The sequence below is a fragment of the Plasmodium coatneyi genome, chromosome 7 (assembly GCF_001680005.1).
Source record: "Plasmodium coatneyi strain Hackeri chromosome 7, complete sequence".
Classification (NCBI taxonomy): Eukaryota; Apicomplexa; class Aconoidasida; order Haemosporida; family Plasmodiidae; genus Plasmodium; species Plasmodium coatneyi.
The window spans coordinates 915,723-939,994 of NC_033562.1; the positions used below are offsets into that span (position 1 = coordinate 915,723).

At 42.6% G+C, this 24,272-nt stretch overlaps 5 protein-coding genes across 5 annotated transcripts; 2 read left to right on the forward strand and 3 right to left on the reverse strand.

Annotated features, from left to right (window-relative positions):
* Positions 1-482: 482 nt before the first annotated feature.
* On the reverse strand, positions 483-6,062 carry PCOAH_00017530 (Uncharacterized protein; the record flags this gene model as incomplete). Its single annotated transcript, XM_020058562.1, has 1 exon — positions 483-6,062. One exon carries the CDS (start codon positions 6,060-6,062, stop codon positions 483-485), a length of 5,580 nt encoding a protein of 1,859 aa, XP_019914014.1.
* A 2,008-nt stretch (positions 6,063-8,070) lies between these two features.
* On the forward strand, positions 8,071-9,965 carry PCOAH_00017540 (Uncharacterized protein; the record flags this gene model as incomplete). Its single annotated transcript, XM_020058563.1, has 7 exons — positions 8,071-8,169; positions 8,347-8,454; positions 8,641-8,736; positions 8,913-9,109; positions 9,218-9,307; positions 9,523-9,650; positions 9,826-9,965. The coding sequence occupies 7 exons, from the start codon at positions 8,071-8,073 to the stop codon at positions 9,963-9,965; spliced, it is 858 nt and encodes a 285-aa protein (XP_019914295.1).
* Positions 9,966-10,509: 544 nt separating this feature from the next.
* Positions 10,510-13,735, reverse strand: PCOAH_00017550 (Uncharacterized protein; the record flags this gene model as incomplete). Its single annotated transcript, XM_020058564.1, has 2 exons — positions 10,510-13,401; positions 13,577-13,735. 2 exons carry the CDS (start codon positions 13,733-13,735, stop codon positions 10,510-10,512), a joined length of 3,051 nt encoding a protein of 1,016 aa, XP_019914187.1.
* A 1,036-nt stretch (positions 13,736-14,771) lies between these two features.
* On the reverse strand, positions 14,772-16,057 carry PCOAH_00017560 (Uncharacterized protein; the record flags this gene model as incomplete). Its single annotated transcript, XM_020058565.1, has 5 exons — positions 14,772-14,840; positions 15,020-15,163; positions 15,424-15,564; positions 15,735-15,790; positions 15,928-16,057. The coding sequence occupies 5 exons, from the start codon at positions 16,055-16,057 to the stop codon at positions 14,772-14,774; spliced, it is 540 nt and encodes a 179-aa protein (XP_019914079.1).
* A 3,240-nt stretch (positions 16,058-19,297) lies between these two features.
* Positions 19,298-23,424, forward strand: PCOAH_00017570 (Uncharacterized protein; the record flags this gene model as incomplete). The annotated part of the gene is made up of 4 exons (XM_020058566.1): positions 19,298-22,739; positions 22,867-23,026; positions 23,153-23,222; positions 23,365-23,424. The coding sequence occupies 4 exons, from the start codon at positions 19,298-19,300 to the stop codon at positions 23,422-23,424; spliced, it is 3,732 nt and encodes a 1,243-aa protein (XP_019913968.1).
* Positions 23,425-24,272: the final 848 nt, after the last annotated feature.

Sequence of the window (24,272 nt, forward strand, 5' to 3'; positions counted from 1 at the left end):
AAAAAAAAAAAAATTTTTAAATAATAACACAAAAGTAGCCAACAGAACTGTCAACAAAATAACGCAGATTAAAAAAAAGAAAGAGACAGTCCTGTGTGTGTAATCATACGGAGCTACCCTCCCTGGGTTAGCCACGGAACGCACAAAACATGTCCCCGCGTCTGGGGTGGGGAGCCGCATCGGTGCGGCCTACTAGCAGTTAAACAGTGAAATGTGGATGATGGAACGTGCAGAAAAGGTAATAGAAATTACGGAAAGATAAAACCAGGGTAGATGACAAAGTTGCAACAAAAAAGAAGCGTGTTCATCACTTCCATCGGGACGTCACTCTTTCTCCCAACATGGGAAAAGGGTACCCCCATTTTGGATGTGCCAGTGGAAGAATAAAAACTTAACAACGATCAGCGCAGTGATGAGGTAACCTCCCTCAAGACAGAGAACCCACTTCCGCTGCGACCACCGCTTACGCTATGACCCCCCTGTTAGTGACACGCCAGGCAGATGAACGGGCGCCCCCTAAGGCACTTCAAATGATACAGGTGATTACAAAAAAAAAAGACAACGCCGTCACCTCTGCTTTTACGTCCCCCATCGGAAACGCACAAATCGCGGTAAATATTATGTTGGCAGGAACTACAAAAGGAGGAGAAGAGAGAGACATAGGGTTTATCATGGATCTGCTCATAGAAGTAATAATTCGGTGGAACCCCCCGTTGAATGTTTAGTGGTAGCTCCTGCTCTTCCTTGTCCATCCCGCTTCTCTCCAGCAGTCCACGATGCTCATCCATGTGTGGCATGATCATATCCAACTCGTTGGAACGTTTGTGCTCCACCTTATCGCTAATGAAGTAGTAGTCGTTTATGTCCAAAAAATACAAGTTGTTGTTTTTCATTTCCTTCTTTATAATTCCATTGTAGATCACGTAGCCTCTTTTTTTAACTTCATTGAAACGACTGTATGTGTTCTCTTTGCATCGTTTCAAAATTCTGTTGTAGTTATCGCTGAGCTCACTTAGGTAGAAGAGTTCCCGTAGGATACACATGAGGGTTAGGTAATGCATTTCCCTGGATGTGTTATCAATCAGGTGCTTCCTTAAGATACTTTCTTTATGTGTTAAACTTGGAGAGGAACCTCCACTATTACTACGGTGATCGTCCCTTTGGTTACTTTTCCTTTTGCCCTTCCGGGGTGCGTCACCTTTTCGCCTTCCTTTCCCCTCCACCTGGCTATACAAACTGAGCATAATTTCTCTGTCCAGGTTTGGGAAGTCAACATTGCGGCGCACATAAGTGTCAATTGCGTTGATCCCGTAATGGGAGTTTCGTCTGCCGTCGGATTCCATCTGCCGAGGTGACTTCTTAGCCGAGTGGATCAGGCCCACCTCACCAGGATCATCACCACCGTTTGGTTCCAACACACTATGTGCATCTTCCTCCTGTTTGTTTGTTTTCTTCTTTCCCCTCTTTAGTCGGAACCTTCTTTCCGTCCCACCCGCCGAAGCGATGCCAACGTGCCTTCCACGTAGCAAACCTTTATTATCTACCCCACTTAAAAACGGGGCACCATTAAGGGAAGCTAAATTGTCTTCCGCCTTTTTCATCACAGAATCATCAATTAGCAACTTGTGGACTTTCACAAGATAAATCACCTCATCGTAGTTGCTTAACTGCTTGTAAATGGTTAGCGCTTTGTTTATGTAGCCAAATTTTACATACATAAATGCCTTGACGCTTAGAAAAAAGTTTGCTCCCTGGGGTCGCTTTGTTGAGGATTGTTTTGTGTAACTGAACAATTCTTCCAACTTTTCCTTCTCAACTTGCTCATCCAGTAGGTACCTGTACAGCAGCATAACTCGTTCGTTTTGGAAGAGGCTGTTTTTCGACTTGGGGGGCCTCGTACCAGGGGGCGCTTCCTCAGTGGGCGTGACTTCTTCATTGGTCATTACCTCATTAACGTGTGTAACTTCTTCATTCTTGACATCATCAACCGGTGTGACCTTTTCAGTGGTGAGTTCCCCCCCCCCGTGTAGCCGATCGAAGAAGCATACAAAAAAGAGGACGCGCTTGAAACTGACGCATTTGTAGTGCCTTGCCAGAAAACGCACCAACAAAAGCGGCTCAAAAATAAACATCAAAAAGAGGAACAAGTGAATGTACCTGCTTAAATACTTTACATTTTTTACACGCTTCAAATAGGTGTAAAGAAAGAAGGGTCTCTCCTTTAACCTTCTCATTACGTCCTTTGGGTTGAAGAAATATCTATACTTATTTTTCTCCTTCACTTTAACGATAACAAGCAGCTTTGCTGTTTTTATTCTGCTCAAACGAAATAATTTTAAGACAAATTTTTGTGTTATTTTTTTTAGTACTTGCCAGCTACATTGCTTCAAATACGCAAATACCTTTTTGTTTTTCCTTCGAATGAGCATTTTTATAATTTCCATTTTTTTTACATTATCAAATTCCTTTTCGAAGAAACTCAAGTTCTGTGGAGAGCAATCCTTTGCCAGGTCTTCAAACGTGAGGGGCGCACTACGACGGTGCGTTCCACAGGAAAAATAATCATTCGTTAGCTTACTCAGCTTTACTGTGTTGGTTGTATTGGTACCGTTTTTGTTATGCTTTGATAACCTGTTGGGTTCTTTCCCCCTCCCTCTGCTTCGCCGTTTCATTCGTTTTTCCTCCTCATCGGTTCCGTTGCTGTCCCTGCAACGGTTGTTGTCTCCATCCCAGTCTGCGTGATCTTTCCTAAACTCCATTCTCAGGTACGTGTTTTCTTTTTCATCTTTACGTTGGTCACCTTCCTCATTGTTTTCATCACGCTGGTGCGGCAACGGAGACAACAACTCCTCCCAAATGGGGATAAGGCGACCCTCGCTGCGGTGTTCGTTACGATGGAGGCGTTCTTCGTTAGCCAATTTATCTTCCCCCTTTGTGCATGCGCTCTTCTCCTTATACCTGTTACTGGAGATAATTTTTCCCCTACTTGTGCAACCTATGTTTGTTCCCTGCAGGCATGCAACAGGTAGGTCGTTCTTCTTCACTAGTTTATCCTCCCCCCCTGTTGTTGCCGTTTTGTCATTACTAGTGACTTCTTCACCGTTGTTGCTGTTCCAATAGGGTTCATTTTTTTTTTTTTTTTGCTCTTCCTCCCTATCCTTGCATAGTAATGCAAAAGGGGCATCACCAAGGGGAATGTCAAATTTAAAAAAAATATCAAGCAGGATATCGAGAAGGATTCCTTTATCGGCGTTTTTTTTTTTTTCTTCTTTTAGAGCGTCACCATGGGTATTATTGCGTCTGCTGCGATCGGTGTAATGATGACTCATGCAGTTGCTTCTGCGGTGACCTCCCCTGTTGCAATTTTCGCTACTATTGTTGCTGCCGTGGGGGCGGTCCGCCCATTTCGCAGTGCCGATGATTGTGCTTCTTCCCCCCCTGAGGGTACCGTTACAGCAGTCGATAAAACGGTTGCCGCCGCAGTCACTACGAATAAATTGCTTCTTCAAAGGAGATGATAAATCGCCCTCGAGGAAATGCACTATGTGCTTCACTAACACGCCAGCATCCAAATCATCGTTGGATGAAATTTCGTAAACCTTCCGAAATTCGTAAACATCCGCACGTAACAGAAAAACCAAAAATTGGTTAAACAGTTTTTTCGTTGCAAAGAAGAGGAAGTTTTTTTTTTTCCTCTTCTTCTTCCTGTTACATTCGCATTTATGGCGTTTTTTATCCCTTTTCGTTTTTTTTTTTTTTCTCCCCCTTTTGAGATAATAAAGGTGAAGGATGTACAAAGCGCTTTTAATTTTTTTCTCCTTCCCCATCGTACTACGTATTATGAATCGCCTTCTTTTATCACTTATTGCGTGCGAAGAAGAAAGTCCGCTCCCCATCTGATGTGTTCTCTCTTCTTTCAATTTTCGATAAAACAACGAAAGGATGTGCATATGTTTTCGAAGGAAAAACATCTCCATGACGTTGTAGATGACCCGGTACTTGTCGCAAAAATGGTTACACAGAAGGATAAACACATTTGCGGCGATGAAATAATTCCTCCGTTTTATAAAGGCGTTTATGAGGGATAGTCCAATCTGAGTTAACTCTTTTTTGCAAATTGGCTGCCTCTTTAGCGCATCAAGTAGAGGAAAAATGTTTCTTCCATTTTTTGCGCTTTTTCTAATAATCTCAGAGAAAAACTCGGCAACCGTTTTGGATCGAAACTGCAAAAGGGTGTTCTTCCCGTATATGTACAGGCAACGTTCGATGGCGCCACTTCGATTTCGCTGCCCCCAATTGGGCGTATTTTTCATGTACTGAAATAGGGTCCTTTGGGGGATGTCTTCATCTGGGTTACCGATTAGGTGGGCATTGTCCTCCCGATCGCAAGAAGTCTCACCAAGGGGCAACTTCTTATTTGTGTTCTTCCCCCCCGTGGTGCTTTCTCCACAGTTTGCATCACCACCAGGGTATGATGTGCACGATGTGTTTGTAAGGTACTTCCTCCTAATTGTGTCCTTTTCAACACCTCCAGTGTAAAGATAATTTCTACACATTAGGTAGTTGTCCCTAGTCAGTATCATATGTTCCACATATGTACTTCTACCTTGATTCACGCCTTGGCATAGCGCATCACCCATTACAGTAATGACCGAAAGGAAGACTTCATTCTCGGGGAACCCATTCTGCTGGTGGTCATAATATGGACGTATGCTAATAATCGAATTATGCACATCGAACTCATTTGAAATGCTTATTTTTTCAATTCCATTTTTTTTTTCAATTTTTACAATTTTCACATTTTCCCCCCGCGCTATTGCGTACTCCCCCTTCTGCAATTCGCATATGTGAATCGACTCCATGGAGCATATCATTTGGGGCTCATTTGTCACACCGTCCATTTTGTCACTACAGGTGTTGGTCTCCACATCGTTATGATTCACTGGCACGTCCGCTTTAACATTTTTTTCGCCGCTTAAGTGGCCTGCTTGGCCGAGATTGACCTTTTCGATTATGTCCAGGTTAGCCAAAACGATATGCGCAATTTTCGTTTTTTCGAAAAAGTTCACCACGAAAATGGACACCCCCGTGCAGATAAAGACATACACACTGTGCCAATGTAAACTTAAAATGTTGTGCCCTCTGAACAAAACGCTGTTATTTATATGGAATTCGAAAATGTTCAGAACAGACACGATTTTATTTGACGTCAGAACGCAAATGCTATTACTTTGATGGTGGTCAAAGTAGGGGTTAATTACGCAGCAGTTTAAATTTTTCACATTGTAACAAGATATGTTATTGTGCAAAAATGCCTGAACAATGGCTTTCTCTTTTTTTGTTAAATGCGCGTACTGTTTGTCGTTCAAAAATGTGTGCCCCTCCTCTTCGTCAAAACTGTTCATAATTTTATCGTCATGTTGATATGGTGTACTTGCACACACAGCGCTTTCGTCCAGATGGCTATCTCTTTTTCTTATGTTAAAGTGATTCCCTTTGCACAAGTTCTTCCCATTTAGGTGTACAACATATAGGTGGTTATAGCTGTCAGAAAAGCACAGAGCATTTTCCTTTTTGCTCACTGAAATGTTACTTATGGGCGAAGTAGCTACCCGTCTGCTCAATATGTTGTTTAAATTTTTGTCAAATATGCTCATAATTCCACCTGAACAGGCGGTTAAAAAAATACCTTCAAAAATGTGTAGACCGGTGACGTAGCAGTTGTGAAAGGTATGGCTAGCGCATTTGCAGCAGCGGTCATGATGGTTTCTTTCCCCCCCTTCGTTCACTTCTCCAGGAGGTGGTGTTGTCACCTTGAGACAATTGCCATTTGTATTGCTTGCGTTCCCTTTGCAATAACTTTCCTTTAACATTTCCTTCAAATTTACGTACAAGCAGTAATTTTCCATTTTTCTGAGCTCGCCACATTTTTGCAACTTTCTCACGTTCAAGCACCTGTGAATGTAACTGGCTCGTTTCCTTGTTCTACAACTTTGTGCATCCGCATCGTTGCAGCGCTTTCCCCTGCGGGGGGGGGATGTGCCCTTGGGCATCTTCGTCATTGTGCTATCCTTACGTGAGTTTTCTGGACTTTCATTTTCTCCTTGCCCCCAATATTACACTGCTTTGGAAGCATTCCTGAACATTTTTCCGTTCTTCCCCTTCCGCAAGTAATTATTTATTCATTTATTTGTTCATTAATTTATTCTTTTATTTATTCATTCGTTTATTCATTTATTGTTTTATTTTATTAACCGTTCAGGTGATTTTTTTCCCGCATTCTACAATTTTTTTCATTTGGCTTGTTAAAAAAAAAAAAAAAAAAAAACTCACACATAAGTCCCTTTTTTACGCATATCTGTTTGGCCATCCTATATACCACCCCAATTGTGGCGTCACACTAGTTCTAACGCGGCTATCACGGGCCGTTCGAGGTATTCTCATTTTGTACTATATCTGCCGACGTGTTGCAAAGCACCAAATTTAGTCATCTTTGGAATAACCCCCAAGGATACATTTTTCCACACTGTTGGGATTTTACAATGAAAGAATTGTCTTATTTTGGTTCACTTCACGTGGGTTAAGTTCACCTGCGAGAGTCATTTATGGGGAATGGCACTTTTATCCGTCCACCCTACGTTGCATATTAGCAGACCGCACTTTTGTGAAGGGCTCGTTTGCCACTACTCCGTTCACTAATGGGAGCATGTTTAACAGCGAACAGTATGTCTTCACAGCGTATGTGCACATATTGCTTAGAAAAGTACACTGTTTTTTCTGTTGTCTATATAGATATATCTATGGGCAAACACTGGGCATTCTTTGCCTCGAAACTTGCCCCAACATAATGTGCTTTTGCGAACACCGTTTTGTTATTAACCGTTCAGGAAAAAAAGTTCTATCATTCCATTTGCAATTTTTTTTTTTTCGCGGAAAAATTATGACCTGTTCAGGTTAAACTTGTTCTCGTAATTCAGCTAGCACTACATGGCTAGCTGTTTTGATGAGGAAGCGCTTTTTACACCTCCTCCCCCTCATCCGAGGTACATACATACGCGGGTATACCACCGCATAGAGAGTTAATTAAAACTGGCGTGACCGCAAAGGGAGCAATTTTAAAAGGGATAAACATTCCCATTGCAATGTTTCACGCAGGAAATGAATCAAACTGTTGCACAATGGGATATTCCCCTTCGATGTCGCATGCGCCTTTTTCTGACGTACAAACCGCCGTCCACATTCGCATGAAAAACCGCTGGGGACAAAATTTTAAAGATAGAGTCTGTCCCTTTCGATTTCCTTTCTTTTTCTATAAATCACTTAAAAAATAAAGTGAGAAAAAATTCTTCTTTGCATTTTTTCAGTTCTTCATCAAAATGGCCAAAATATGGCGCAGCAGGGGTAAAATGAATCAAAATGGATACACCGCGTCGGTATGCACATGCTAACCCGCATACTTGTTGCCATTTCGCTTTCATCATACCAAATAAATATGAAGAATAAAAATGAAGGACTAAAGTGGACAACCAAAATGAATTTCGCCAGAGTTGCACAAAAATTCACGAGCACGGAAAATTGTTCTTCGTTCGGCAGAACAAATTGGAATATTTGAGCAAAAAAAAAAAAAAAAAATATATATATTTTTTCAAATGACAACATGTGTAAAAGGCGCATCCCCCACAGGTTGTCCATTTAACAACTGATAAAAACAACATGCTTCATTTGAGAAGAAATCAATTTGCGCATTAGCATTTTGGGAATCCTCCCCCTTTTTTTTTTCTTCTGTTGCATTCAAATTTGTGTGTCATCTCTGCAGTTAAAATGTTTATCACTGAACCATTTTTGATTCGCAATTTGGGAAAGACATTTCCGTGTGTAGACGAGAAGAAAAAACATCCTCTTTTTTGCGAACAACTACATTCCGTACAAGTATCAAAATAGTGGCACATTTTGTTGTCTTTATTTTTTGTCGTCTCAATGTGAATACTCGTTCGTGCGCGCTTTAAACATGTGCATATACGAATACGTATACCTTCACTTTCATGTGCATACCCGTGAGTGAGGCATAAAATGGACCCATACAAGTTTAACAGCTGGATCCGAATTTTAATATGCCTTTGTTCTATCGGCGCGTACCTTTTGATTTCCCTGATGTTGCCCTTGTTTGTGGTTATTACCTTTCCGCTCGCACTGATGAGGAGACGGCCATTTTCCCTTCTCTTCCTAATTGAGCTTGCATGGGGTTGATTACTTCACGATGTCCACGCACAGGCGAAAAATTACAACAGCACACATGTGACACACTTAATGCGTCTTTCCCCTTTAAACTTCACCCCCCCCTCCAAGGCAGTGCACAACTTCGAAACATGGTTCGGGATTTTCTTCGTCTGTCCCTATAATGACAACAAGTACATTTCGTGGTATAAGTTTGAAGGGCACATTTGCCACAGCAAGGTAGGAAGGGAAAAAAAAAAAAAAAAAAAAAAAAAAAAAAAAATAGATTACACATTCTCAATCGCTTTATGTGCCCCCATGAATGTCCACCTGTTCGTTCTACCCCTTTTACAACTCAAGTTTCTTTTGTTACACATTGGGTGAATTGGCCCATTTTATACTCTTGCGCCGCTTCACACTTTTCAGCTGCATGAAGAAACACCCAGGACGAAGAATTACGCCAAGGAGGCAAGGTCCACCCTGTGCGGCTCCATAAACTTCCTTAAACATTATTTTTTAATAGTAAAAATGAATTCAAGCTATTGTGCCTGACATGGGTTCTCTCCAAGGGAGGAGCCCCGACGTAGACGCAGAGCTATACATACTCGTACGATTATATAACGCACCTGTGTGCGGATGCAGTATCGCTTCAAACCTCTTGCATACTTCTTCATGCCCACTCCTCTTTACCCCGTTAGGTCTTCATAATCACAGCAATAAACTTACTGATAGTGAAAGGCATGCTGATATACACGCACTTCCGAGAGCATCCCGAAACCTTTGCGCTGAAGCATGTGCAATTTTGCAACAGACTGATCGTTTTAATAGCGTCTCTGACGATTGCCAACGTTGTGCTGTTTGCCATCCCGTTCTTTTTCTTCAACACGCATATGGAGTAACACACACAGAAAAAGGAAAAAAGGAATCAAAGAGGCGAAGAAGCAAAGATTCGATCCCTTTTTCTTAAACTCACGCACGTGTTCTGCTCATTTCACCTCTGCAGATTTGGTAGAAGGCACTACCTGCACGCCGGGTTCTACATCCTCATGGCGGACTTCCTGTCCCACTTTTTGATCATCATTTTTTTGAAGAGGTAGGGAGGGGCGTTCCAACAGGAAGACGAAAAAAAAAAAAAAAAAAAAAAAAAAAAAACGGAGAAGTAATGCAAATAAAAGGGAAAAAAAATGAGAACAGGTTGGCAAGTTGTCTAATGGACAAACTTCGCCACGACGGGAGCTAAGCCAAGTGGGCATTACCCATGACGAGACATATATGCCTCCGTGCGGAAACACTCCCCCCTTTTTGCAGAGATAAAACAATCCTAAAATGCGTCTGCGAATTGGAGCTTTTGCCCTGGGAAAAGAAGCAGAAGTTGCACGTGCACAACGCAGACTACAATGATACCCTGATTAGTCCCGCCGAGCTGACAAATTACCGTAAGGAAAAGAAAAAAGAAAAAAAAAAAAAAAAAAGGGAAGAAGAAAAAGGTGGCTTATATATTGTGTATGTCTACTTAAACGAACTTCACAATGATACATCCGCTTTTATGCTGATGATTGGATGTGTGTCTTCATGTTTGTCTGTCTCTCCTCCCCCCAAATGCTGCCACAGTCCAAGCCATGTTTCAGCAAGAGCATATAACAGAGGACCAACTGAAGAATTTCTTCGGAACAGACAACTACGAACAGATTTACTACATTATAATGAACAATGTGAAAGCTCAGAAGCAGATGGCGAATGCGTACCCCTAGATTTCCAGACGCATCCATATACATAATGGTGGTCACATGACTCTGTTCCCCCTTGCAGGGGTGGCAGCATAAAATGGGCCTGACAAGACAAGTGGGATAGCGGCAAAATAACGACCCTCCTAATGGAGGGAGATTTACCCAATTTTTTCCTCCTTTTTTATGAACCCCTTTTTGGGGATCCACCTAGGATGCACGTGTAGTCACTCTCCCCATTCGAGTATTACTATGATTCGTTTCGCATGGAAGGGAGAAGGTCACTGCACCTCAGCTGAGTAGCGTATTATTTGTTGCCAATTAGGAGGGGCGCATGGAAATACGTCCCCCTCAGGAATGATTTAACTTAAAAAAAAGATTATCCCCATTTGGGATTTTTTTTTTTTCTTCAAATATTTGCGACACAAAATGGACGTTCGTTATATGAATCCAAAAAAAGAAGTAAGGACACACAAAGGGGGCCTTCTCAAACTACAAATTGTGGCTGTCGCCATTTTATTGGCACACCAGGTTCGCATTCTGTTAAGCTACATTGTGATGGTGCCTGTGGTTAGGCCCCCCGTCTGTACACCTTCGAAAAGTCGATGCAGAGGTACCTAACTACGTTGTTGCCGCTTTGTAAAAAGGGTATATTTTCATTCTGGTAGGATAGGAACGTTTTACTAGGTGTATTAATCTTAATGTGGTAAATACCTTTATCCCTGTAAGATACAATATCATCAATATAAAGCTTTGGGTTTTCTAAATTTACAAAAGGCAGCTTGTATGTACTTATTAACTTGGAGAGGTCTATGGAGTTGGATTCTGATTGGCTTAACAGATCGGATATAAATATTGGTTGCTTAAAGTAAAAAGAAATGAAACTTTTTTTTTTCCATTTTTTTAGAATATAATTTGTGTACTCATTGAAGTAGTGGTTCTTCATTTTGTCATTCGTGTAAATGTAAATCGGCTTCTGCACACTTCGTACGTCTTTAATGCACTTCACGTAGATGTTGCTGTAGTAGAAGTTTTTTCCGTCCACTTGTTCGGTTGAACGTTTCTCTTGTGGCTTGTGTGTGGTGCTTGCCTCCTCGAGGGGGACTTGCTTCTTGTTAGGTTTCGTGACAGGTGTACCTTTGGCGGAAGGAATGTTCGAAATGGCCTCCTCCTCGCCAACTCCGATGGGCAGATTTTCCCCTCGCGAATCACACAAATACGTCTCCATAAAGACATTCTCCTCCGAGTAGGATACATTATCCTTCTCTCGAAAAGTGAGCTTATTTTTATATTCCTCGAAAAAGCTCACGTGGGAATATTTCCTCTTCTTTATTTGGTCATTATAATATTGTTCATTCATGGAAATGTATTTTTTTTCCTTGTTCATATTTTCATTACTTACGAGAACCATGATGTGATTATTCCTGTCAAAAATTATGTTGTTGTAGACGTGCAGGATTTCCCTTCCGTTGTAGGTTTCCTTGTCCCCACTTCGCGTATAGTTGTCTATAATGACGTTATGGTTTAAGTTTTGGTACTTGTGGAAATGCTTGGCGAGGCGATCCACGTAGGTGCATATGTTAAAGAGGTTATTGCTCCTGGCTAGGCTCCCCAAAATGTAGTAGTAATCATCGTACATGTTATAGTTACAGATGTAGAGGCACTTTTCGCTTTCCCATTTTTTTATTATTTCTACATCTGTGGGGTCTAGTTTGTTGAACATCCGTCTGATGTAGGACAGTGGGTGGGTTCCTCTCCGATCTGCGTTTTCATCACGTTGTTGTGACGCATCTCCGTCTTGTAAATCTTCCTCATTGTCCTGTGGCCCTTCGTCTGCACCTCCCCTGCGAGGGAGCAAGCTACCCTTTTTCACCTTAATCGTTTTGTTTGGAATGAAGATGCTCGAATTTATGTGGCCCCCATTCTCTGATTCGCATTGCTGAAGATGCTTCAGTGAATTCTTGTAGTGGTATATTTTTGGAAGGATAATGAGGGGAGTTTCATTATTTCTCTTTTTTATAATTTCCTTCAGAATTTCAATTTGCAAAAAACTGAATCGTCCATTTTCCACGTTTTGCTTGTTATAGCCGATGTTCGCTCCGTCTAGGAGGCACGTGTATGTGCCCCGTTCGAACAGTTTGTTTGTACTTCGTGTGTCGGGCAGGGAGGTTCCCAATTCCTCTCGGGGTAACTCTCCCACGTTCGGCACGCTGCTGTCATGGTCATCTGAGTTCATGCCACTTGCATCCATCGTGCACTCACCTCCCCTTTTCGTATCTTTAGTGTTTTCCCCCTCACGGGGTGTATCCACCCCATTTAGGATGGAAAAAAAGTGCTTTATTTTAAAAATCTCCTTACTGTTAAACAGGTGGGTAATGAGGATTATATTCACAATGACGATAATGGTATGTTTGAGGGATAGAAAGTACGTGTTAATATTTTCTTCGCAGTTTTTACAGTTGAAGGTATTTTTTACATTCTCGGTTAGCTTTATAAAAGGGAGTTTTTTTATAATTTTGTTGACCTGATAATAGAGGGTTCGTTTTTCCTCCTCGTCTACTTCGTCATCGTACTTTTTAATGTTTATGCTCATCGATTCGTAGTTCATTTTGTACAACTCCAGGATGTCCCTCAGTTGGTCCGTCAAGACACCGCTCAGCAGCTTTGCTTTGCTCTCTTGCGGGGGGGACCTTTCATCAACCTGTTGGTTGGTCGGTTGGTTGGTCCATGCGACACTTTGCTCGCTCTGCCTAATCAAGTGCTGCACATTTTCGTACACGTAATGAATGAGCTTCAAAATGTAAAGAAGCTTGATCTTCACCCTGTTCTCGTTCATGTGTTTAAAAATATCAATAAGGAGGTAGTTATTTAGGAGGTACTTTTTGTCTTCCTCGCTCAGATGTGGAATCCTATACTTTTCTACCTCTTCTACGTGTTTTTCAAAGTTGCTGTAGTCGATATTTTTTATGAGGTTACACCTTTTGTTGTTTATGTGTGTAGATTCATATATGTCTTGTTCCGTTCTGTTTGGAGCGCTGCTTACACTTTGCACTCCACCGAGGGGGAGGTCCAACACGTGCACCAGGATGTACTTGTAGAACCTCTCCCGGATTGTAATCTTCTTCTGTATCATTTTATTGATGGTGAGAAGGTACTCATAAATATAATTGTTCGTAATGTAATAATTGCAAATAGCCAGGAAGGAATTCTCCTGCATTTCTATGTTATGTTTTTTCATTTTTTCGATGACGCTGATCATGTTGTTTATGTCGTTATACTTGCTACATAAATTGAGGACGTTTCCACATAGGGTACTCATGTTCCTGCATAATTTGTTGTCCTTTGTGTAGGCCTCCAACAGGTCGTCCAGGTTGGACAGAGCCTTCTTTACATCTTGCTCCTTCAGGCTGTTCCCAATTTCGACCAGGATCTTCCGGTTCTCCCTCAGCTGCGCTTTCCTTACCTGTCAACGGGTGTAATGGTAATGGTATGGTGTAGTGACGCATTGGACCACCCATGGAGACGTCACACAAATTGCAGCCACCATCTGCACATGCACATGCACATGTACATGATCATCGCTCAATAGAACACACACTCGCTGCTGAGCAGTCCCACTCACTACGTGTAAAACTTACGCTGTCATTTTTCCCACTGGTGGCACTTAAAACTAAAGATGACCTGTTTACCGCAAAGGAGCGGGCAAAGCCAGATATGTGTTTAAAACACACTGTTAGTATGAGAAGCACTAACGTTACCCTTTTTGGCAATCCATGTTTTCTTCTATTTAAGAGCATTTTATTTCACTGTCCCGCCACACGCACGTCATTCTCCTCTCACAGTTGGAAAAACAACTGCCCGCTGTGCAGCGGCGCAGAAAGTCAAAAATGGGCGGAGAGAACTTAACCTACAGAATTACGCAGCATCACAATTTAGGAGAAGCCTTAAAATAAGATGGTGCGCCATTTAAGATGTGGAAAAAAAAAAAGTCAACTTACACTTTTTTCATCTTTGAATGGCGATCTCCCTTATGATTCCTCGCCTTCTGTTTAAGCGAAGAGATCCACACATGTTATTTTATTTTTTTCCTTTTTAACACCGTGTAGGTGTTCATATTTTACATGGTTTATTTACAAACAGGTACGACGTTATGCTTGTTGCGCGTTTAAATGTTCGATGGGGAATGGAAGACGAGTAGGTTAGAGCCGTTTAGCAGCGGTGCTGCCCACGTTTTATAGCGATGCCCCTCGACGCGCAAAATAGAAACGCGCAATCACCCTGACGTATATGCAGGCAAATCGAAACACAGCATATAAATAACAATTTAAGAAATCAACTTAAAAAGGAAAATTAGAATAAGGAATTCGTATTCACGCAGTCATCCCCCTCCTTTTTTTTTTTTTTTTTTCTTTTTTCTAATTTTACAATAATGCATTTGTTGTGGCAGCATGTAGGAGGGGAGACATGTGTACCGGCTCACGGGAGATACACAAAGAATGAACAAAAAAATAATCACCAACTGGTTGGTAGGCTATTGTGATGAATGGGGGGTAGGATCCACAAAAAAAAAAAAAAAAAAAAAAAAAAAACGGAGAGAGAACTACATCATCGCACATTTATGGAAGTATGTAGTTGCAGGTACCCACACGAGAGGGGGGACGTCCCTCATCAGGGAAAACACACTAGTGAGCGGTTGCACAGAGGCACACGCCTTTCTGTCGGGTTTGGGGTGAGGTGGAATAAACCTCATGTTGGGAAGAAGTGGGAAGAGTTGGGACTCTATACCCTCCCTAGTCGAAGGGAGGATTGCGGTGCTCCATTGTGGACTCCCACTTAGCTGTCCTTGGGAACGCAGTATTTCTGGAAGGCCTTTTCTACATCTCCCTCGTTGGATCCTTCAATCTGGGTAGGTAGGAAAGGGGGGAAGCATGTCAACGTGGCGGTAGGGACATGCAATGAAATGAATACAGTGAAGTGAATAGAGGGTGTGCACATAACGGGCCCACACGTGGGAATGAAAAAATGGCCAAATGGATTAGGACGATGTGGGATGGCCAAAGGGATGCAAAAATGATTCTTACCCGCTCAGTCAAAACCCAGTCATTTTTTATCTGCACGTAAAATAAAAAGGTGGGTAGAGCCTTTATGTTGTATTCATCCCTTAGCGTCTCATGTATGTCCACATCCACGTCGACAAGCGTCACTGCGTAGGTAATGGTCTGATTCTGCGGAGGAATGATAAGGAGAATTCACGTAGGAAAAAGCATATTCGATGTGTGCTACATGTGGGGGTAACATAAATAGGGTGAAGAGATATGAAAAAAGGGAGACGATGAAGCAGTTTTCTTGCATCTACGCCTCCAACGGCAACTGTTCCACTGCAGTAAAATTACGCCATCCCATGGGCGTCACATGGACTTGCGCTACTGTCCTGTTGCCATTGCTGCTACCACTTCTTTTGTGGCCCCTCCTCTTCCCTGCATACCTTAAAGAATCGCTTGATTTTGTTACACGGCTTGCACCAGGTGGCTCCAAACTTCAAGACCACGGAAACGTTTTTGGTGGACTCCAACACGCCGCTCAAAGTGTCCCCTTCCGCTAGTTCGATATATGTGCTTCCGGCATACTGAGGAGGGAAAAAAAAAAATGAAAAAAAAGTGTACCCATTTGGGAGGAACAGTTTTCCGTCTCATGAGGGGGTCACCAGGGGGCGGTGCTGCGTTTCATTGCCTCTTCGTCTCTCAGCTCCCTGCCCCAATAGACTCCCCCTTTGTTCTTCTCTCGTTCATGCTTTACATCCTTGTTCTTCTCCCTGCGCTGCAAAGACGCTTCAATTTGTTTGTTCCTTTCTTCTGTAGGATGGAAGGTACACACAAGCAAATGGAGTGCCCTATCAATGATATGTAAAAGAGCGCAAAAAAAAAAAAAAAAAAAAAAAAAAAAAAAAAAAATGTGTGAACGCTCGCGATGGACCAAACGAACTTGTTACCTTCTCCGCGCGTGAGGAAGTTCGGTAAGTACTTCTTCAAGTGCGCATAGAAATAATTTACGATGAATAAAATTATGACGCCCACGTGGAGCAGCGAAAAGCAAACAGAGCCGATGCAAATAAGCGCCATGGTGTTTATCCTTGTTCTGCAGAATACTCCGTTGTACTTTTCTGAGGAGTTAAAAAAGGGGCAACTTTTTTTTCTTTTGACCTATATAGATATATATAGATATATGTACATACGTCCGTTCGCGGAAATGTCCGCTTGGTCTCAGCATTTACTTGCGTCTGTGTTCCTCTGCAGGAGCACCGTGACAAAGATGGGGTTGTCAAAAAAAGAAGGAAAGAATTTGAACAGGAAGCTCCCTTCGATATGGTCACTGCGTAGCTCTGGGGGGGGCTTGAATGGGTATTAACCAAAGGCAAATAAAGGTGGATAAAATTCTAGTCCCTGGGGTGCAGACTGTCATCACCGCCGCATTTTGTAAAAATGATGCCAAAAAATGAGATCACCTTGTGACAATTCATGCTTAATCAAAAAAGCCAATTTGTTCTTTTTTTTTTTTTTTTTTTTCCTTGCCACCGGTTTAATTTTTCACTGTTCATTCACTCCACAGGCTGGTACCACGTAAAAACATTTTCGCGCTCTTGTGTAGGTCGCTTCCTGCATATGTTTGTCCCGTTCTGGCTGCGCTGTGCCCACGATCTGATCCTTCCCTTGGCGCACCCGGGGGCACATTTCCTGACGCATGCAAAAGGCACTATACGAGTATTGTGCAGCCGATCGGTATGCGTGGGCATATGGTGTTACGTAGAGAAAAGTATCACACTAAAGGACGGTAATCCCCACGGTGTCATATGTGCTTGCTTTTGCGGGGGAGCCACAAAACAGGCAATCGGGTCTTGTGGCACGGCGAGGAGAGTTCAAGGGGGCAAACCGAATTGAGCAAAAGTTGCGAAAAAATGAAACCAAAATTGAACCCCTAATGCACCTATGTAATTGCCCTTGTAGAAGGCCCATACAAAAGTTAAAAAATATGAACCAGAAAAATTGTTCATTTTTTTTTTTAAGCAGGTTGTGCCCTTCTGCCACAGTGGCAATTCCTTTTAAATTGCATAGTTAAAAATGGAAATGTGTCTTAGATCAATGTGTACGTAGAGAGGAAACATCGGTTGGTTATTTACTCCAACAGGAAGGAGGCGCCATAGGTGCAGTCACATCCTTGTCATCGCTTCCATCGTTATAGTGATCTTTACAAAAATGCATCGGAACATACGTACGAAGGGGGCTAAATACAAATGAGATAGGGACCCTCGGCGAGTTGGCGCAAGGCGTCATTTCGCGTGACAAGCTGTTCATCTTTCGGTTCTTTCGAATATGCCTGAATTATAATATGGTGGGAGGTGATTGAATAGGAAAGTTGGATGTTCCCCCCAGTTTGGCCCCTTTTTCGTTTTTACCTTGTGACTTTTTCTGTTCCTTTGTTCTGTTGTTTCCCTTTAGCTTGTTCCCTCCAGGAGGGCGCGCAAAGTAAGCATTAAATTTCGCGCGTCAATTGTTAGCATTAGAACGGAGTTCTATACGCGTATGTGTATGTAAGCGGCTACCTCATTAGACGTGTGCACAGGATTGACCAATGTTCCTTCCACTGAGGAGGAGAAAGCCGGGAAAGGAATTTTTTTTTCCACAAAGTAAATGAGAAGAAGGGATGAGTGAAGGGAAGGCTGCGAAAAAAGAAATACACTGGTATGACCCCCACGCACCATAACCATCCGGCCTGTGAACTTGGTCAAAGTTGCGAAGACCATTTTACCAACTCGCCTATCAGGCAAAATAGCCGCTATCAATTGAGACAAAAAAAAAATGTCGTCCTCAAGTTGCAACAATTTTGTGCAACGCGCTAAGGGACAGTAGACACAAAGAAGAAAACATACCGAAGGGGTCAAAATAGGATGGACAAAGTGGAGGAAAAAAGGTTTTGCAAAAAAAAAAAAATAAATTGCCCAATTTAGCATAAACGTAGTGTAACATATTGGTGGGCAACTTGGACGGACAACACAAGCAACAATACAGAATAGGACAAAATGCCACTTTTACAGCTGATACAAGTGAGGGTTAAAAAGAAAGAAAAGAATTCCCTCTATCTACCATTGTATGTGTGTATTTCTGCACGATGGAGTGGCTACTACTTCGCCATTGACCATTTGTTCAATTTCTTTTTTGCCTTTTTTTTTTTTTTTTTTTTTTTTACACCCCCATGCCGCACGTGCACAAGTGTGATTATTTTTTGGGAAATTAAAAAAAAAAAAAAAAAAAAAAAAAAAAAAAAAAAAACGGACGGGTGAAAAGAGGAAAAGGAAAAAATTACCATCGCGCAGAAAGAGCAACAAAAGCGGGCACAGTTATTAAACACCAAATGCAGAATTAGCCATATCGATTGTAACCGGCCCGGAAAGACTGCTTACCCACGCATGCAACTGCGCATACACATGGATACGGTCGTATATACATGCGGATGTCTGTATATACCTACCTACGCAAGTACGTACTTGCGTTTGTGTGTATATAATTGCTGGAACACTCCGTCCTGTAAATACGCATTCGTCTTTCCAGTGGGAAAGTGCCGTTGCCCCTTCGCTCGTAAAATTGCCTAGGCAGTGGTCAGGAGCATCGCCATACAATTTCTTCGCTTGCGTGGCGTATTTCTGCGCGTTTGTAACTCCCTCGGAGATATCAGGAAAAAAAAAAGTAAAAAAAAAAAAAATTAAAATAAAAAAATATATACAAACACAAGTGCACTGTGACTTCGACTTCAACTGCAATTGCAACTGCGAGTGTTAACCGGCACGCATGCACGCCCGGGGTGCGCGAATTTGCATCGATTGGCTGTCTAACCCAAGTCAGTGGGGCAGACAAGCGAAATTTACTGCCCCCCATTTAACTTCACCCATGCATGACACCGCACGACATGTACATACGTGGTGAATGCACTTTGGAGAAAGTCGCAAATGTGTATTGGCTTCCCCAAACGTATCACCAGTGGAGGGATACACGTGCTGATAGGCAGAGGCACTTCACTGTGCGTGTCATTCTATTATTTTACTTTATTTTATTTTTTTCAGTGTAAGCAGAGTTGTTAACTCTTAGGAAGGCACAACAAGAGATGCACACTTCGATGAGCGAACGCTTCCGTAGGTGTGAAAGAGGCGCTCGAGTGGTATACTAGAGCGAGCAGTTCAGCTGGAACTACACACAGAGCCGATTCGATCAAAAAAGGACGACGTAGGTTTAACTGGAAGAAACTGCCCAGAGAGGTGCCAAGAAAGAGGCTCGCTGGCCCCCTCTCCCTCCCCAGGCGAACTAGCACAAATGGATAAAACGAATCAAATAAAAAAAAAAAAAAAAAAAGAGAACAACGCCTTGCGTGTAGAAAATGAAGGAATGAACAAAATGATAAGTAAGGCAAATGAGAGGACAAACTCCTTCACCAACAACAAGCTGGGTCACATGAAGGAAGGAGATACACACGAAAATGACAAAACGAAAGAACCCATCTCAGAAGGAACAGATAGAAGTGAACAAGTAATGAACAGTCATAGGTTCCCCCTGCACAGTGACGTATCAACACCGAAGAGTGAATTCTACGAAATGGAATTACAAAACAGAAGCTACGAAAACAATCGAAATGCATACCACGCCTTGTCTACACCATTTAGCACAGAAATGGAAAAAAAAGGAACAAAGAACACACTCCTGCAGAGTGTAGGATCTATAAAAGGAACTGCACTAAACAATATGAATGGGGATACACTGAGCAGCTACACCATTTACCAAGGGGGAGGAGAAGAAAACGCCTTGAAAAATTCTACTGGAATTAGCGAAAATAATTCTATTTCTAATTGTAGTTTCCACGGTGGGATCATTTCAAATGGTTTGCTAAATGGGGAGTTCCTCAGACAGGGGGAAATCCCCAACCGTGATGACGGTGCTATAATTGGGGGATACAATAATAGCATCACCCGCTCCAACGTGAAGGAAGCTCACCTAAGTGATATGCATCCCCAGTTTTACAACAGTATGAATAGATCACTTATTGGTACACACACCCAGGGGCCAGATAAATTGTGGCGAAGCGGCGACGCTGCAGAGAAATTTGAACCCGTGCATAAGGAACAGCTAGCCAAACAGACAAGTAGAAATCTGGTAGATGCAAAAAGTGCGTTCAACAGAAATAATTTACTTGCCCAACAGGGGAGAGAAAACACAAATCAAGGGAATAGCAACCTTTGTGAGCAAAAATGGCACGTCAAAAATGGAAACTCCTTCCTCAACAGGAGGGACGAACATTTGTTCGCTGCTCAGTGCACGACCACCATGGATTATCCCAACAGTGCGAATGATCTTTTTAGTGTGAACCCAAAAAATGCATCCACACAGGGGGGGAGCTTCCACATCGGTAACACCCACGGGCGGAGCGTCACCCCAGGGGGGGACCCACCAGGGAGAAGTGCCCCTCTGCTGAAAAGTGCCACCACGTATAACCCCCCTAGGGGGAATTATCACCTTTACGGCGAAGTGAGCAGTCCCAACTGTAGCCAGCTCTCCTACATGAGCAGTCAGGCGATTAACACAACTCCACCATGGGATCATGACAAACGAACATTGGGACAAATGGAGCAACGCAATCCAAGCCGCGGTGGTGTCCACCCAAGTAGTAACAATAAAGTAAAAAATGCCAGATTAAACGATGGGAATATAGGATTGTATAGGAAGAAAAACCACAAGGTGTTCGTAAAAAAAACCCCAAATGTTAGTGATGATTACAATTCGCGCAAAAACTGTGTCATGAAGAACACATGCAGTAGTAATAGCCCCAGCAGACATAACAGCAACAAAAAGAACAGCAGTAATGTTTTAAAGTTCATCATCCCGGTTGGCAGCCTCAAAAGGGGAGGAAGTCCTAGTGGAGGACTCAACCCGAGTTACGGGGATACAAATGAGGAAAAGGAAAAAAAAAAAAAAAATTCCAAACCGGGGGGGGATAAGCAGATCACCTTCCCCGTCACACCTAAGGCGCATGAAGGGGAAAGAAGCAGAGACAAAAATGTGCAAATGGTGCAACCCGCTTATGTGTCGAAGGAGAATGGTGAACCCACCTGGGGAGGCTTAAACGACGCAGAAGGGGGATCCTTCCAATCTGCTCAGTTTGGCCAATCGGACTACGCACCCCCCTCTTCACGGAGAAACGTTAACAGAGGCTACTACGCGAAGAAGGGTAACCTAACCTATAGCGGTCTGCTAACCTCCATGGTGTCTTCCATACTAACGCAGCAAAATGAGAGGCAGTCCCAAGAAGACAACTGCTTTAGTTACGCCTGGAAGGGTAGTGGGTACGATTATGCGTTATTGCACCAGATGGAGGATGCAACCGGTGGGGAAAAAAAAGAAAAAGACGAAAATAAGGGTGAAAATGATTACCAATTTTCCACTAAAATAATACAGCAACTGAGGAGTAAAGCGACAAATGAACATATTTTGCAGCTAACCCTAATCCTGATGATATGTATCTCCGTCCTTTGCAATTACGACCATGGTGCAATACCCGTCACGTTGGAAGAAATCCAGAAAGACTTTCCACTGAGTTATATAGAACAGTCCCTCCTGGGAAGTTTAGTGTACTTTGGTTTAATCATCGGGACGATAATAGCAAGTGTCCTTTTTGAGCTCCTCACAGCAAAGCTACTAATCAGTATAAGTACCCTCCTATTGTCCATATCCCTATACGTCTTCAGTCACGCTAACTGTATCACCTTTATGTATATTTCAAGATTCATAAATGGGTTGTGTCAAGCTATCCCAGTTGTATACCTTCCCGTTTGGGTCGATGAATTCTCACCACATGAGAAAGCTACCCAATGGATGTCTTACATACAGCTTGCTTCCATAGGGGGGACTGTCTTTGGTTATTTTTTGGGAGGTGTCCTTTCGAATAGCTCCTATTCATATGGACGTAATGAAGGTCCTCTTCCGAATGGTATTTTTGTTACCACATGGAGGTCTCCCTTTTTAATTCAGGCATTTTTACTCCTCCCTCTTTTTCTGATTATGCTTTTCATTCCATCGGATATGATAAACATCAGCTCGGAGGGGAGTGCACCAAGTGATGGTGATGAAGTAGGATCCTCCTCAGAGGAGATGAACGAACGGCATGTTGACAACATCCAGCATGGACAGTGTGGAAACGAGAAGACACATCCGCTGATCCAGGAATCTACTCCCCGCACACTGGACAGAAGCAAATCCCGATCCACCAGCAGACTCTACTACGGAGCATCGAGTACCTCTCTCCGTAGAAACTTCAACCGATCGGCAACCTACATCATGGAGAAAAAAACAAACGTACTCAGAAAAACATTAAAGGAAGTCAAAAAATTGCTCCACAATAAACTATATATTATCATAACCCTAGGAATGAGTAACCTCTACTTTGTCGTCACAGGAATACAATTCTGGATCACCGAATATATGTCCGTTGTGTTGTTAACAGAAAAGATGAAAATCGTTACGGTGTCTACTTTATGTTTTTTGACTTCTCCTACATCAGGGGTTTGGTTTGGAGGGTTCGTGTGTGATTTATTTGGGGGATACAAAAATACGAATTACTCCAGAACGATTAAGGTGGCAACTGCCTTTGCCATTTCTGCTTGCATTTTTGGGATTCTGTCTGCTCATCTGAACAATTTTTTTTTCTTCTCCATTTCGCTCTGGCTGTGTCTGTTCACGGGCTCTGCGCTGGTCCCCGTTGCTGTGGGTATGTCAAACAGTGGGGGAAGCGTCTGTAGTGACACTCACTTGTATGTACTTGCGTTGTATATACTTCCGTTCCATGTGCACCACCCGACATCCTCCATACCACCTTCCCCCCCTCTTCCCCCAAGGAATGCTCCTCTCCTGCGTGAACAACCACCAGAAGAGCCTCTCCTCCGCCGTTTCTCAAGTTATATACAACGTCTTCGGCTGGTTCTCTGCCCCCCTACTCTCCGGAATCATTATGGATATTATTCACAAATACACCAACGATAATCGGCTTGCTCTAAAGTACGCATGCGATTATCGTTCATTAGAGATGCACCCGTTGGAGATTCCCCGATTTAACCGCTACTCTGTCTTGATTCATCCCCCCCTAACACCGACCACCTTCCACTTCACCCCTTCCCCCCGCAGAGCTGGATTCACCATGATTTTGTACTCCAGTTTCATAGGCTTCCTCCTCCTCTTCTACGCGAATTTTTTGGTAACCCTATTGGGGAAGCGCCCCCCTATGCTCCTCATTTGGTTCTTTTTTATATATGCTCATTATTCTATTAGGTTAGTGTGCGCTTACCCACTTTTGCACCCTCCAATTTTTGCATTCCACTGTTTATGTCCCCCCGCAGGATTTCTCCGATCGGAAAGATAACGACGAGACAGTAGAGCTGGAAGAGCCGCTCACCTAGGACCGACCTCGCTATCCCCGGAAGGGAAAAAGTTTTGCAACCGAGATAAGTTAAATTATATCCGCCTTTGTTTTTTTCTGTTTTTTTTTTTTTTTTCTTCCCTTATCCGTCTGTTACTCTCGCTCTCCTTTTTTCCCCCTCTCATCCTTGCTACATTGCATCTATCCGTCATCCGATTCGCTCTTTTTCTTTTTTAATTATTTGATAACGATATGCGGTTAATCATTTGAATTAATTCGTCTTATTAAGTATTTTATTTTATTTTTTGAATAATTGGAAGTTTGTAAAAAGCTGCGTGTTCTTTGCAGGTGTGCGCATTTCTGCGCATTTGTGTCCACCTTGCATGAGCAACCATCGAATAGCAGTATCCCCTCCTTTGCGGGTGTACCCATACAGTATATGTACACCCTTTCTTTACTGAACCATTTTGAGGTCATTCCCTATTTATGCTTCTGCATGAAGCAGTGTCTCACTGTTCATGCGGAAGGGGACAGCATCAACAGTGCAACAGGGAAGTAAGCAATGCAGGCGCTTGAAAAAGACGCGAAAAGGGGATTAAACGGCGCATCCTTGGGGAGGAGTTTTTCCCGCCCCCAACACTTCAAATCATCCAATTTGAAAACTCAAAAAAAAAAAAAAATTAAAAATAATTTGAGTTTTTACACTCCAAACAACGATATATTTTATGGGTTATTAAACCATCCCCACATTGTGTACAGCGTGTGTGGGAAATACAAAGGGACTAAAAAGTAATTTAAAAGGGGGATTATGGGAAGAATTAAAAAAAAAAAAAATAATAATAATAATAAGTGCAACTGTTCAACTGTGCTATTCTGCAGGTAGGAACC